The sequence below is a fragment of the Pan troglodytes genome, chromosome 16, assembly GCF_028858775.2.
Source record: "Pan troglodytes isolate AG18354 chromosome 16, NHGRI_mPanTro3-v2.0_pri, whole genome shotgun sequence".
Lineage (NCBI taxonomy): Eukaryota > Metazoa > Chordata > Mammalia > Primates > Hominidae > Pan > Pan troglodytes.
The window spans coordinates 76,740,023-76,755,211 of record NC_072414.2 but is presented as its reverse complement, the minus strand read 5'-3'; the positions used below and the strand labels follow the sequence as shown (position 1 = coordinate 76,755,211).

At 46.7% G+C, this 15,189-nt stretch overlaps 1 protein-coding gene across 14 annotated transcripts in view; it reads right to left on the bottom strand.

The window, feature by feature from the left end:
* Positions 1 to 15,189, bottom strand: part of SLC28A1 (solute carrier family 28 member 1) — a 106,618-nt gene that overhangs the window by 21,013 nt on the left and 70,416 nt on the right. For 8 of the 14 annotated variants that reach the window (XM_009429744.4, XM_063795328.1, XM_009429747.4 and 5 more), the window contains 2 exons: positions 14,497 to 14,595; positions 13,364 to 14,037 (listed from right to left, as the gene is read on the bottom strand). The exons of 2 other annotated variants lie outside the window; for them this stretch is intronic. In XM_009429744.4, coding sequence (XP_009428019.1) covers positions 13,559 to 14,037; positions 14,497 to 14,595 — 578 coding nt within the window. In that variant the 3' untranslated portion in view covers positions 13,364 to 13,558. Of the gene's footprint in view, positions 1 to 130; positions 2,452 to 13,363; positions 14,038 to 14,294; positions 14,407 to 14,496; positions 14,596 to 15,189 lie in introns of those variants that run through there. 4 more of the 14 variants (XM_063795330.1, XM_016927341.2, XM_016927344.2 and 1 more) reach the window with 2 other exon arrangements.

Genomic DNA, 15,189 nt, shown 5'->3' with positions numbered 1-15,189 from the left:
CAGAGTGAGACCTCATCTCTCTTTTTTTTTTTTTTCTCTTTGAGATGAAGCCTCACTCTGTCACCCAGGCTGGAGTGCAATGGTGCAATCTCGGCTCACTGCAACCCCCACCTCCTGGGTTCAAACGATTCTCCTGCCTCAGCCTCCTGAGTAGCTAGGACTACAGGTGTGCGCCACTCAACCCTGCTAATTTTTGTATTTTTAGTAGAGATGAGGTTTCACCATGTTGGCCAAGCTGGTCTTGAACTCTTGGCCTCAAGTGATCCACCCGCCTTAGCCTCTCAAAGTGCTGGTATTACAGGCATGAGCCACCATGCCCAGCAAGACCCCATCTCAAAAAATAAAAATAAAATAAAATAAATTTTGAGACCATCCTGGGCAACATAATGATATCTCATCTCTATAAAAGAAATTTTAAAATTAACCAGGTTTGGTGGTGCCTTCCTGTAGTCCCAGCTATTTGGGAGGCTGAGGTGGGAGGATGGCTTGAGTCTGAGAGACCAAAGCTTCAGTAAGCTATGGTTGCACCACTGTACTCCAGGCTGGGTAATAGAATGAGACCCTGCCTCAAACAAACAAACAAACCAACAAAAAACTGTAAGAGGAAGTGATTTCCAAACCTAGATTATATTCCCTACTAAGCTATTAACCAAGTGTGATGGTAGAATAAAGACATTTTCAGATATGCAATTTTTCACAAAATTTGATCTCTTGTGTATACTTTCTCAGGTGTTCTACCAAAATGAGGGAATAACCCAAGAAAGAGAAAGACAAGGGTTCCAAAAATAGGACATCCACCCAAGAGAGGTGTAAGCAAGTCCCAGGGTGACAGCTGAGCAGCAGCAGGCCTGAAGAGAACCAGGTGGAATAAGATAATACAGGGTTCCAGAAGGAACATCTCGGGAAAAGAGGGAATTAGATATAGGACCTTATAGAAAATAGCTCTCGGAGCTTGCGAATTTATATATATAAACAATTTTCTCTGGATATAAGACCAATATACAAAAATCAAGTATATTTCTACAATGGGCAATCCAATGACAAAATGAAGAAAACAATTCTGTTTTCTTCAGAAATTCTAAGTACTTAGGAATAAATTTAATAAATGAAGTGCAAGACTTGTACAATGAAAACTACAAAACATTGTTGAAAGAAATTAAAGAAGATCTAAGCAAACGGAGAGGCATCCCATGTTCATGGATCAGAGGACTTAATATTTTAAACTGGATGTACCCCTCAAATTGATCTACATATTCAATGCAATCTCTATCAAAATCCCAGCTGGGTTTTTTGCAGAAATTGATGAGGTGATTTTAAAATTCATATGGAAATGCAAGGGAACTAGAATAGCTTAAACAATCTTTAAAAAGAATAACAAAGATGGAAGACTCATACTTCCTGATTCCAAACCTTCCTACAAAGCTACAGTAATCAAAATAGTGTGGTAGTGGCATGAGGATAGACTACAGATAAATGGAATAGAATTAAGAGCTCAAAAATAAACCCTCATATTATGGTCAATTGATTTTTGACAACGGTGCCAAAACAATTCAATCAGAGAGAATAGTTTTGTCGGCCAGGCATGGTGGCTCATGCCTGTAATCCCAGAAATTTGGGAGGCATAGATGGGTGGATCACTTGAGGCCAGGAGTTTGAGACCAGCCTGGCCAAAGTGGCAAAATGCTGTCTTTACTAAAAATACAAAAATTAGCTGGGCGTGGTGGCGTTCGCCTGTACTCCCAGCCACTCAGGAGGCTGAGGCACAAGAATCGCTTGAACCCAGGAGGCAGAGGTTGCAGTGAGTGGAGACTGCGCCACTGCACTCCAGTCTGGGCAACAGAGTGAGACTCTGTCTCAAAAAACAAAACAAAACAAAACAAACAAACAAAAAACTACGTGCAAAAGAATGGAGTTGGGGAATGACTTCTCGGGTGATGACAATATTCTTAAATAGATTCTGGTGATGGGCTGTACAACTAAATATACTAAAAACCATTGAATTTTACACTATAGGGTAATTTTATAGTGTATCATTATATGTCAATAAAGTTGTTTAAAAATTAAAAATAATTTTCTTAACAAATTTGGGAAGAAATAATGACAGTTAAAAAGAAATCTAAGCAACAAAAACAAAAAAACAAGGTATATGGATTTGAAAATACATAAATTTTTCACATTTTAACATTTCTGATATGGAGATGCATCCTACAAACAATGGAGTGTCACAGTTTAGTTGGGAGTGTTCTTTCTTAGTGGTACATAAAAAATGGCACATCTTACTGTCTTAAATTAGAAGAATTATGGTGATATGTTCAGAAGGAACAAGATGTGCAAGAGGCCAGGTGCAGTAGCTCACGTCTGTAATCGCAGCACTTTGGGAGGCCATGGCAGGAAAATTGCTTGAGCTCAGAAGTTTGAAATCAGCCTTAGCAACACAGGAAGACCTTATCTCTATTAAAAAAAAAAAAAAGTAAAAATTAGTCAGGTGTGGTGGTGTGCGCCTGTAGTCCCAGCTACTCAGGAGGCTGAGGTGGGAGGATCTCTTGAGCCTGGGAGGTTGAGGCTGCAGTGAGCCATGATTGTGCCACTGCACTCCAGCCTGGGTGACAAAGTGAGACCCTGTCGAAAGAAAAAGGAAAGAGAAAGAAAGAAAGAAAGAAAGAAAGAAAGAAAGAAAGAAAGAAAGAAAGAAAGAAAGGAAGGAAGGAAGGAAGGAAGGAAGAGAAAGAAGGAAGGAAGGAAGGAAAGAAGGAAGGAAGGAAGGAAAGAAAGGAAAGAAGGGAGAGAGAAAAATGTGCAAGATAGGAAATGTAATTATAATATGCTCCATGGCTCACCAATGCACAAGTCTTACAGCCATAATCAGACAGAAACACATTAATGGAATACAGCTTTTTCTGAAAGTTGTATATTACCATGTTGGGAGGAGAAAGGGAGGACAAATGGAATATGGGGTGGTATGAAAGAGTTAATGCTTCATCTTCTGTAATGGGGAGTAAAAAGACACTATCTAAAATCACTAATTTGAGAAAATAGCAGTATGGATGCATTACTTAGAAATATGGATGTAAGTAACAGAAATGACTGAAAGAGTTTGAAGGGGAGAAGTCAGGGATGGGGAGGGAATTACCGAAATGTTTTCCTGTTATTGTTGCTGATATAACTATGGTACCATTTGACTTTAAAAATCAAGTATCTGTAGTACTTTGATTTGAATGGAAGGGAAAAAGGAAATGTGGAGAGGGAAGGAGGAAGTTGGGGGTTCGCTGTGGATCCTATCCCTTGATCAGGAAGGCTGGGGTCAATGCCCCTACCTCAGGTCCAATGGGAGGGAAAATTGAGCCGCACCTAGGGGGCTGCATTACAGAGAGTGACTCCTCCTGTCCACAACCCTGATAGGAGTGCAGTGGGATGGTAGAGCCTGCCAGGAGAATATGTTTTCAGATTCTATCCTCCTTCAGAGGCACCGACCTCCCCCACAAAAGGGAGAGGCTCCCAGCAGCAGCCAAACCCAAGCCCTCCTGGGGCTCTGTGCTCTGCAGCCTCGCAGCCAGAGATCCCAGCTGGGGTGGGGTCAGCCACAGTCCCGCTGAACCAAAGAAACACAGTCTTCCACTGCTCCGTGAGGAACTGCTGTGGAGGCAGCCACCAATGCATCCACCCCACCTGGTGGAAGAAGGGAGACTGCAGTGCGAGTGTTCCAAGAGCTTCTGTATTGGGAAAAATCACGACTTTGCTACTTTACTGATACAAGGTGTTCCTCAGTTTCATCTTCTTGTATTCCAGATGCTTCACGGTCAGACATCTTTGATTGCTGTTCTGAGGCTCTTCCAGTTATCTGTTGCTATGGAATAAACATCCCAAACCCGTTGCATAAAACCACTACCATCCATTATGCTCTCGGATTCACTGTCTCAGGAATTTAGATGGGCACCAAAGGGGATGGCTTGTCTCAGTTCCATGATGTCTGAGGCCTCAGTGGGGAAGATTCAAATGGCTGTGGGCTGGAACCACCCAGAGGCTTTTTCGCTCGTGTCTGGCACTTGGGCTATGATGACTTGCAGGCTGGGCTCAGCTGGGACAGTTGACCTGGTGCCTACATGTTACTCCTCCAGATGACTTGGGTTCCTCACAGCGTGGCAGCCACAGAGCAGGGAGAACTCTTTCTTTGTGGTGGGTCAGAGTGCTAAGAGTGAGTGTCCCAGTGAACAAGACCAAAACTGCCTGGCCTTTCATGACCCAGCCTCAGAAGTCACATGGCATCATTCCTACCATGCCGTCTTTCTCAAAGCAGTCACAAGCCTGCCCAGATTAACAGGGAGAGGACATAGATCTGACTGCTTCATGGGAGGAGTGTTAGAAAATTTGCAGCCATGTCATAAAAATACCACAATGACTCAGTATTATTAATTAAAATAAAAATAATGTAAAGTATTTTACACATATCATATACCTGTTTACTAGACAGATCAATGAGGAAGCCAACGTGCTACGATGGTTAAGTATCTGGCATTAAAACCAAACAGAACTGGGTTCAAAACCTGGCTCAGCCGCTGAACTGTGTGCCCTTGAGCAAACCACTTCACTTCTCCACGTCTCAGTTGCCTTGTTGGTAAAATGGGGATAATAATATCTACCTCACATAGTTTGTTTGTTTTTAAGGATTACACGGACAGCATATGCAAATAACTTGTCCCACAATAAGCATTCAGAAAACGTTAGTCCCTTTTTCCCTAAATTATTTCAAGTGCTACATTTCCATTATTTCTATTATCTCAGATTTTTGAAGATATGCTATCATTTGAAATCTTTATAGATAAATGGAAAGAATGGTTGCTTTCATCAGGAAACAACACCCCTGATCTCGTGGGAAACTGCTCCTCCTTCCCTTTCTGTTCAAATAGGAGCTGCCAGCTTCTACCTCCCTGGTCACAGTGATTGCTTCAGGGGTGGGCAGAAGAGCCAGGCCACACTGATCACCCTATCCCATTTTCTAGGCCTCAACAATGGGTCTGGAGGAGGGCACATGGCCCTGACAGATCAATCACATTCTTGGAGGTTTGCTTTCTTTGCCACAACTAGCTATCAGGAAAACAAGCTAATATATGAACCCATGATTTTCTGATGGCCATGGTCCAGTCTTATGGAGAAATCCAATTCAGTAGAAGGAGGTCACAGTGCAGGAAGACACAAACACAACAAAAGCAGGAACTCAGCGGTAGGCAGAGCCCTAGAGTCATGAAGTCCCCAGGCCCAGCTGCCTGCAGCTACACCCTCATCCCTCCTGGTGCCCATACATTCCTCTTCTCCTAAGCTATTTGATTTGTTTTCTGTCATTTGCAACCAAAAGAATCCTAAGTAATATACCCCTCTGATTTATACATTTTTTACAAATAAGGTAAATCATTCATAAATTCCAGTACTTTCACTATTATATTTTTCTACTTTTCTTATTTATTTTTGAAACTGCATCTTGCTCTGTCACCCAGGCTGGAGTGCAGTGGTGTGATCACAGCTCACTGTAGCCTCACATTCCTGAGCTCAAGCAATCCTCCTGTCTCAGACTCCTAGGACTGCAGGTGCTTGTCACCATGCTGGGCTAATTTTTAAATTTTTAGTGGAGACAAGGTCTCGCTATCTTGCCCAGGCTGGTCTTGAACTCGTGGGCTCAAAGCAATCTTCCAGCCTCAGTCTCCCGAAGTGCTGGGATTACAGGTGTGAGCCACGTGGCTTAGGCTTTCCACTGTTATAAAGGAATCAATTAATTACAGTGACACACCTCTAAGTGATAAAACCCACCAGCTGTTGAGAGCTCTTGACATGAACTTCCTGAGACTCCTAACAGTTTAAGTCATTGAAGATGATTCACCGAGTTACGGAACTTTTCAGAAGGAGGCCCTGTCTTTTCCATACCAGCCATTAGACTTTCTCACCTCTGGGTTCTGGGCCTACCTGGAGGACCCTGGTCCCAGCCTGCAGCATCGGGCCACACTCTGGCTCAGAGCAGCTGACACTGAAATAATGACATGCCCCAGATCCAAAGAGGATTAGAGATTAGAAATATCTGCCCTCTGGGCACTGCCCAAGAAAAGATCCCTTGAAAGCTGTATGCTTTGATGGAGCTTATTTGTCTTCTAATTGATGCGATGGCATTGAAAAGAATAGTTTGGTAATATAAACAATGGACTCCTCTAAAAGTAGAAAAGAATCTTATTGAGGAAGGAAGTTTCAAGGGATAAAAGCAATCTTTTGTTTATAAAGTGAATTTTCTATCTTTAAATAACTTTTCTTTATACTTTATTATTAAAAATTTTTTTTTATTTTTTGAGACGGGGTCTCACTCTGTTCCCCAGGCTGGAGTGCAGTGGCACGATCACAGCTCACTGCAGCCTCGACCTCCCAGGAGTGGCTGGGACTACAGACGTGCACCACGACACCTGGCTAATTTTTTTGTATTTTTTTGTAGAGACTTGGTTTCACCATGTTGCCCAGGCTGGTCTCAAACTCCCGGGCTCAAGCGATTCTCCTGCCTCGGCCTCCCAAAGTGCTGGGATTACAGGCATAAGCCACCGTGCCCGGCGACTTTTCTGTTTTCTTGGAAAAAGAAAAACAGAAGTTTTGCTGGGATAAAAATGTGTCCTTTGTCAGTTGGGGCTGAGTGGAGGAAGTAACCTGCGTGGTAGCATCTCCAGCCTGGTCAGGCTCACTCATGGTCCGTCACTGAAGCACGTGGAGTCATTGGATGCAAGGAATTTACTGACGTGTAGGAGAGTGTGTAGCAGCATTTCGTGTGTCCATCTGGTTGGCAGTCTTGATCTGTGGGTTACTGCCTTCTTACTTGTAGATGAGAAATGAGTCCCACCTTGGAAAGATAGGAAAGGTGTCTGTATAGAGAGCAGATAGCCACACAGCCTGTGTGAGGATGAGAAAACTGCTCCAAGCAGTCCTTGTGGGATCATCTCTTCCTTGTTCTTTTTTGCTCTCATCATAATTTGCAGTGTTTGGCAGGTGGGAGGGGAGCAGGATGGGGACCTGAGAAGCCTGTCCTTCTTCTAGCTCCTGTTCTAGTTCCTTGCTGTTCTTCAAGGGGAGGGAACACGGATCTTAGTGGGTAGACTGGGCCACACTTACCAGTGGATCAGGTCACTGTGTGTTGAAAGGTTATACACAGCACATGGACCTCTGCCGACTCCTGCTTCTGTAAGCCTGAGGCTGGAAACTGCTGTGAGCCTCCCTTGCCTCGCCTTGCCTTCTGTCTCTGGTGTTTTCCCATCATGAAGCTAAATTGGAAAACTTTGCAGTTTGGCCATCTGGCTCTCTTTCCACTTCCCCTCGGATATGTATCAGGAGTCTCTCTTTTTTCTCTGAAGTCTTGGTGGCCAGTGGGAGGTATGTTTCAGATTTAGACTTTGTCAGAAGGAGTGGGCCTATTTAGGACTCCAGGTGAATGTACCAGCCCCATGTTACCAGAGAACCAGGAGTGCCAGGCAGGGATGATGGGCACTTTGTTAATAATAGCTTGTTCCCATTTGTTCATCAGGATCCCCGCAGGAAAGAGGCAAATCTGCTCCTTCTTGCCACCTATCTTATTCTTCCTGTCTACTAGCAGGCTCATATAAGAGATCCCGAATAATAACATAAAGGAGATAGAAACTTATTCCCCTCTCACATAAAGTTTGTGCTGTCATGGCAGTCTTGCTCTGCAAAGACATCAGGACCCCAGACTCCTTCTTTTTTTTTTTTTTTTAAATTATTTTTTTTTAAGACAGGGTCTCGCTCTGTCACCTGAGCTGGAGTGCAGTGGGTCATGGCTCACTGTAGCCTCCACCTCCCAGGCTCAAGCCTGTCTCAGCCTCCCAAGCAGCTGGGACTACAGGTGCCCACCACCATGCCCAGCTAATTTTTCTTGAAGGGGTTTCACCATTTTGCCCAGGCTGGTCTCAAACTCCGGGGCTCAAGAGATCTGCCCACCTTGGCCTTCCAAAGTGCTGGGACTACAGAGGCGAGCCACGGCCTCAGGCTCCCTTCAACTTGAAGCTGCTCCATCTCTCGGGTGTTGCCTTTGTCTTCATGGTCCCAGCTTGCTCACCTTCCCATCTGCATTCCAACTGGCATGGAGCAAAAATGTGAAATATACCAAGAACGTGTGGGATGCCCCCATTTATCTAAGGCAGGGGTCAGCAACCACAGCCTACAGGCTGGCCTCCTGTTTTTGTAAACAGGCTTTATCGGAACACAGTCACTCTGTTTGTCTATGGCTGCTTTCAACTACAAGTGCAGAGTTGAGTAGTCGTAACACAGCAATATGGCCCACGAAAGCTGAAATATTTACTATCTGACCCTTAAGAAAAAGTCAACAGAACCCTCTTCCAAGGGCATGATGGGAGGCTGCCTACTGGACTTCGGCTCACACCCCACTGGCCAGACCATGGCCACCCCTAGCCCAGGAAGGTTGAGAAATGTAGTGCTTTTTCTTTTTCTTTTAAGACAGAGTCACTCTTGTCACCCAGGCTGGAGTGCAGTGGTGCTATCAGCTTACTGCAGTCTCAATCTCCCAGGTTCAAGTGATCCTCCCACCTCAACCTCGTGAGTATCTAGGACTGCTTGCACACACCATCATGCCCAGCTAATTTTTTATTTTTTATGGAGACAGGGTCTCACTATGTTGCCCAGGCTGATCTTGAACTCTTCCCACCTCAGCCTCCCAAAGTGTTGGGATTACAGGCCTGAGCTACCGCGCCTAGCTGAGAAATGTAGTTTTTATTGTAAGTGGCCACATGCCCAGCTGGATTGTCAGTTTTTACTAAAAAAAAAAGGAGACTGGCGACTGGAGGACAGCCAGCTGTCTTTCTACACGGGTCAAGTGTTCTTCAGCCTGATGTTGGTGCCTGATATTTTAAAATTTTGAGTTTATGAATGAGATCCTTGCTATTCACTCATAGCCACGTTGATTTCTTTTGTTGCCTCTGCCTTTCCTTCCTCATTAGGATATTTTGCCCAGCAGAGACAGGGTTCAATCCAAGCGCTGCCTTTCCTTGCAGAGTCTCTTTCCTAAATGGCTTTATTCTCAAGTGTGGGACAATCGCCTGGCTGTGCTGCCTCCCCATCCCTGCCAGTGACAAAGTCTCTGTTGGCAAATTGTCCCCATTCCACCATTCCATATCTTTGTCAGAACTTCATCCAAAGCTGCAGTTTCTCTCACTCAGGAAATGGAAAGCAACCTCCAGGCAAGGTAGGAACTTGTTGCACTCCTTGGTGGTGGGCAATTAGGATGCCCCTGTAGATAAGGTCCTTCCCACCCCATTCCTGCTGTGTCCTAGAGATAGTGCCTTTATGATCCAGGCCAGGACTTTCTCTCATTCTCTCCTAAATGACAACTGCTCTTCAAATTATACCCTCAACATGCAAGCCCTCGGATTTGAGGATTTCTGAAGCAGGCATGTAGCTTCTTAACACCCTTCCTAAGGCTGGGCACAGTGGCTCAAACCTGTAATCCAAGCACTTTGGGAGGCAGAGATGGGTAAATCACTTGAGGCCAGGAGTTCAAGACCAGCCTGGGCAACATAGAGAGAGTCCCCGCCATCTCTACAAAAAAAAAAAAAAAAAATTAGCCGGGCATGGTGGCACACACCTGTAGTCTCAGCTACTTGGGAGGCTGAGGTGGGAGGCTGAGGTGAGAGGACCCCTTGAGCACAGGAGGTCCAGGCTGCAGCAAGCCAGGATTTTTGCGCTACTGCACAGCAGCCCAGGCAACAGAGGCCCCATCTCGAACAAAACAAACAACAAAGCAAAACACCCTTCCTAATAAGTCTGCCTCTTTCAAATATCCTCCTAAGACCATATCCAATCTTTAGTCTCATCACAGCATCTTGGTTCCACCCATGAGATCATATTTACCATGCTGTGTTCTGGCTTCATCTTCGACTTGCTCTTGACTCATGCACTGTCTGCACACAAATGCAGAACAGCTTCGAATCAGGTCTGGAGCAAATTTTGAAACCCTGCTATGTGTTATGTGAGGAACAGCTGAAAGAACTAAGGGTGCCTGGCTCAGAGAAGGGAAGCCTGGATGGGCATCATCTTCAAATACTTGATGGATTGTCATGTGGAAAAGGGATTAAACCATTTCTATAAGTTTTAAGATTTGACTTTTTAAAACTAATGGGCAAGTATTACTTTGGTAAGTAGGAAAAAGGACAACAAAGATATACATATGAGATGAGACCCATTCAGAGTGGCCCAGAATGGCAAAACTGGGATGGATCAAAGCAAAACACTTTTTGATGCAAAATCAAAAAAGAACCTTCTCAGAAGTGGAGCTCTCCAATGTGGAGTAGCAATGAGAGGCGTGAGGTTATTATCTTGATGAGGTTTAAGCAAATGATGAATGACTGCTTGATTTCAAGCAGAATCGGGGGTTAACAAAGTGACTATCCTAGTCAATGTCCTTCTCATTACAAAGAGGAACCTTCTCAATTAGTTTAGGTTAGAGGGGATTTCTGGAAAGAATTTGGCTGTCATGGAATCCAAGGAAAAGCAGAACAACTGGGCTGCAGTAAGGGAGGGAATGAGATCAGCTCCAAGCCATAGCCCCACCGTGGTGACTCAGCTCCCAGCTCTGTTTCTGGGTTTTATAATTCATATTCCTTCCCAAGAATCCAAAAGGCCATTGGCAAGAGTACAGATTTGGCCTGCCCTGAGTCAGGCATTCAATCCTGGTTCAATAGCAAATCACTCATAGGAATGGAGTCTCATGACTCAAATATAAAAACATGGTGACAGAGGCCATCCATACAGTGGGTATAAACATTCTCAGAAAAGCTGGATGGGGAGGTAGACACCCTCAAAATGATGTTTAAGGTCCTGTCCAACCTCAGGGCTCACTAATCCCAAGTCAAAAGTAATTTCAAGCAGATGATATTCTTCATGTGGTTGCAAAGAGGTCAGGACTAATTAACATTCAGCTGAAGGCATGAGCTTGAATTAAATTGAGGGGGCAGCAGAGGTGAGGGCAGGGCCATGGGAAGAAAGGGGCAGAAGGGGGGTCAATGTAGCCCATTAGTCAACTCACAGACCTTGGCATGTTGCCTATTGGGACATGCATTTTCTAGGACAGAGTTACCCATGGGCTGAATTACAAGTTATACAGCATCTGTGTCCACGCAGTTTTTTTTTCCCCATGCCATTTAAAAAATAAACTATTAAATTTTAGAATAGTTTAGACTTACAAAATGTTGCACCAATACTACCGAGCTCCCATATATCCCACACCCATTTTCCCCTCTTGTTAATAGCTTACACTACTATTTGCTATGGTCTGAATGTTCATGTCTCCTCAAAGTTCATATGCTGAAATCCTAGCCCCCAAGGTGAAGGTATTAGGAGGGGGGGCCTTTGGGAGGTGATAAGGTCATGAGAGTAAAGCCCACATGAATGGGATTAATGTCCTTATGCAAGAGGCCTCAGGGATCTCATTAGCCTCTTCTGCCATGTGAGGACACAGGGAGAAGGTGCCACCTATGAGAAACAGGCTCTCACAAGGCCCAGCATCTTCTAGCACCTTGATTTTGGACTTCCCAGCCTCAAGAGCTGTGAGAAATACATTTCTGTTGTTTATAAGCTATCCCATTTATGGTATTTTGTTATCAGCCAAAACTGACTAAGACAGAAGTGTACAGTGTGAGCCCTATATTCAAGTGGCCTGCAGTCTTCTAGGGAAGGCCACTGGCCACAGAATGAGCGTGCAGGGAGTCCAGAGAAGGGGGTCAAGGGCAGTCCTTGGGCTGTTCCATGACCCAGCTAGTGGAGCTGAGGCCAACATATGGGCAGGGAAGGGGCGGAGGGCCAATCCTGGGAGAGGACTGTGTTGTCCATATCAACAGGGCACCCTGCCCACAGCCCAAGGGCAGCTGGAGCAGGTGGCAAGGACTGAGGGAGGGCTGCAGAGAGAAGGCAAGAGCCTAGCTGGAGCTACAGGAGTCAGGCCAAGCCTCCACTCTGTGGAGCTAAGGGAAGGACACAGGCCCTGAGGATGGGGACCCAGGTCAGCCTGTGGGGCTCACAAGGAGCAAGGCTGCTGCCCACTGGAACCAAAGTCTGTGGCAGAACAGAAACAGGACCTGGCTCACTGGGGCTGAGCTGAATAACTGCTGCCCAGGGCTCCATCCTCCCACTGCCCTAGGTCAGGGTCAGCCCCAGCTAGGAAGGAAGTTGGACCTGGCAGGTAGGGGTGAGGGTGTAGGGGCCCAGCAGCCACAAGGGCAGGGTGCATCGCAGGTCCTGGAAGCCAAAGCTGCTGGGGAAAATGAGAACTGAGATGGGAGCAGGGCAGGTGGCAGGGAGATGGAGAGGGCATGCTGGTGATAGGAACTCCAGAAACGAAGGCAGGGGAGGGACATCGGGCCTCACCTAGTGGCACAGAGGGCTTGGGGTGGGGAGGAAAGGCAGGGAGGGAGGTGAGGGCGGGCCACACATCAGGGTTCCCTGAACACCAGCAGCCCAGCAGAGAGGCCCCACATCACAGTTTGTGTTATGACCTGAAAATACAGAAGATGCATGAGGAGGGGCTCCCCTCAGATGGGCTCGGGGCACCCCTATACCACCCAGAACTAGGTGGCCTGGCTCAAATCCTGCCTCTGCCTCTTCCCAGCTCTGTCCCTTTAGGCACATAACTTAACCTGTCCGCGACTCCGATTCCTCAACTAGTGACAATAATAACACCTACTGCATGAAGTTGTTGTAAGGATTGAGTTAAAATATATAAAGTGCTGAGAACAGTGCCTGGCACACAGTGCCACATAAGCATTTGCTAACATTACAGTTGCCTAGAGCAAAGCAGTTTGAACATTAGCCAATATTTCCCAAGTTGTATTCCACAAAATCTTCAACTGAGACACTTCCATCAAAAAGGTTCTTACGGGCCAGATACAGTGACTTATGCTTATAATCCCAACACATTGGGAAGCCAAGGTGGGCAGACTACTTGAGTCCAGGAGTCTGAGACCAGCCTGGGCAACATAGCAAGACCTCATCTCTACCAAAAAAAAAAAAAATATATATATATATATATATATATATATAAACATACACACACATATATATGTATGTATATATGTGCGTGTATTTATATATAAATTAGCTGGACATGGTGTTACGTGCCTATGATCCTAGCTACTTAGGAGGCTGAGGTGGGAGGATCGCTTGAGCCTGAGAGGTTGACGCTGCAGTGAGCCATGATCACCTGACTGTACTCTAGCCTGGGTGACAGAGTGAAAAGGTTTTTATGGTCAAGTAAATGTGGAAAAAACCACCAAGCTCTGACAAGTTCACAGTTAAAAAAACAAAAAAATAAACAAACAAAAAGTCTAAACAGCCCTCTCTAAGTTTATTTAACCCAGTGGTTCCAAACCTAGTCCATCATGGAACCCTCTGAACGCCTCCCAGGACAGTGTGCCATGGGACCTCAGTTTGGGAAGCACTCTGAGGAAAGGAGGGAAGGGTTTCTCTGAAAGCAGAGAAAGAGGTGACACCACCCAGCAGGGGAAGCCACAGAGAGATCCTAGTGCCCAGGAAGTGGGGAGGGGAGGAGGCTTTGGTGTGCGGCCCACAACAGAAGGGAAGGGGCATGTGAGGGACCCCAGGAGAGGGGGGATAGAGAGGACCAGGGTGCTGTTTGGATGTGGAGGGGAAACGGGAGGAGGCAGAAGTGACCCTGAGAATTCACACTGGGGGAGTTAGGAAATGGGGGAGCAGGAAGGGGGATGGAGTGGGACATGTCCTTCCTTATGTCCTCACTCACTCTCTGCACACTCACTCCATGACCCCTTCCCAATTGTGGGATTGAGCTGGGTCTAAGTCCTGTGGCTTCCCTGAAGAGGGCTCTGGGAAAGGGAAGGTGGGGACAGATGGTTCCTGGGGGAGAACAGCCCTCAGAAGCACAGAAGCACAAACATGTTCTGTCCTCACTATGCACAGATCGTGTGGTTGTAAAACCGACAGCAGTTGTCCAGGGCCTCTGGGCTGAACTCTGGGTTGATGCTAAAAAGAAAGCAAAGATTGCAGTGTGAGCTCCAGGCCTGGTTCCGCGGGCCACCACCAGGCTGTGCAACACTGGGAACATTGTTTCAAGTCTCTGGTCCACCCTTCCTCCATTGGTCCTCGAGCCTTCACTTCCCCATTAGCTGCAGCCGTAACATTTCTACCCTCACCCTGGTACCGAAGGCATCCCCCCCAGCACTCAGGCATTCTGTCTATCACTGTGGGTGCCCTGCAGGTCCCACAGCCCAGGCCCTCACCTCTGGAAGGCCTCACGGCAGCACTGGTAAATCTCAAAGCTACTGCTGCTGAGGGTCGTGTTCAAGAGGGACATGCAGTCAACTCCAGCCCCCCTGGGCACGTAGAGGATCCCTGTAGAGGGAAAGTGGTGGGTGGGCAGGGCCCCCGGGCTAGCCAGAAAGTCAGGGTTCCACCTTCTGAGCCTGCCAGGCCTGCACTCACCTGCCATACAGGCGTTCACCAGGGACACACAGGCTCCCGTGAAGAGCGCCCGGAGCACTATCTGGGAGAAGTCGCTCTTCCGTTGGGGGACCATGGAGGCTGCAAGGGGACAGAAGTGCTCAGGGCCTGGGAAGCTGTGTCCCTCTCTGCCCGTGTTCCTCAGCTCGGGCTGCATCTGCTGACCTCCCTTCCTCTTCTATTAATAGATGGCCAGAGGGACAGAGGTTGTCCTCCTGACAGCTTGCTGAGCTCAGGAGTTCTCTTTGGCCTGGCTTGGACCCCTAGGCAATGCCCCACATCTCCCTACACACCATGAGTGGCAGAAGCAGGAAAAGAATGTGAGTTTGGAGTCAGGCAGACCTGGGATTAAATACAAGCTCAGCCACTCACTAGCTGAGTGACTTGGGCCACCACTTCACTTCATGAAGACTCAGTTTCCTTCTTTGTAAAATGGGGTGATTATACCACCAGGCAGTGTAGCTGCCAGGACTGGAAATGTTATTTGTAAAGAACTGAGAACTGTGCAGACCCTTCGACCTTAGGCCCCACCAGGCCTGCCTGCCTGCCTGTCCACTGTGGGTGTGGGAACAGGCAGGCCAAAGCCTTGGGGACAGGCAAGCACCACACCTCCCGCCCCTGAGCCAGGCTTGGCCTTCAAGGCCCAGGTGCTAACTTCCTGGGCCACCAGCAGCA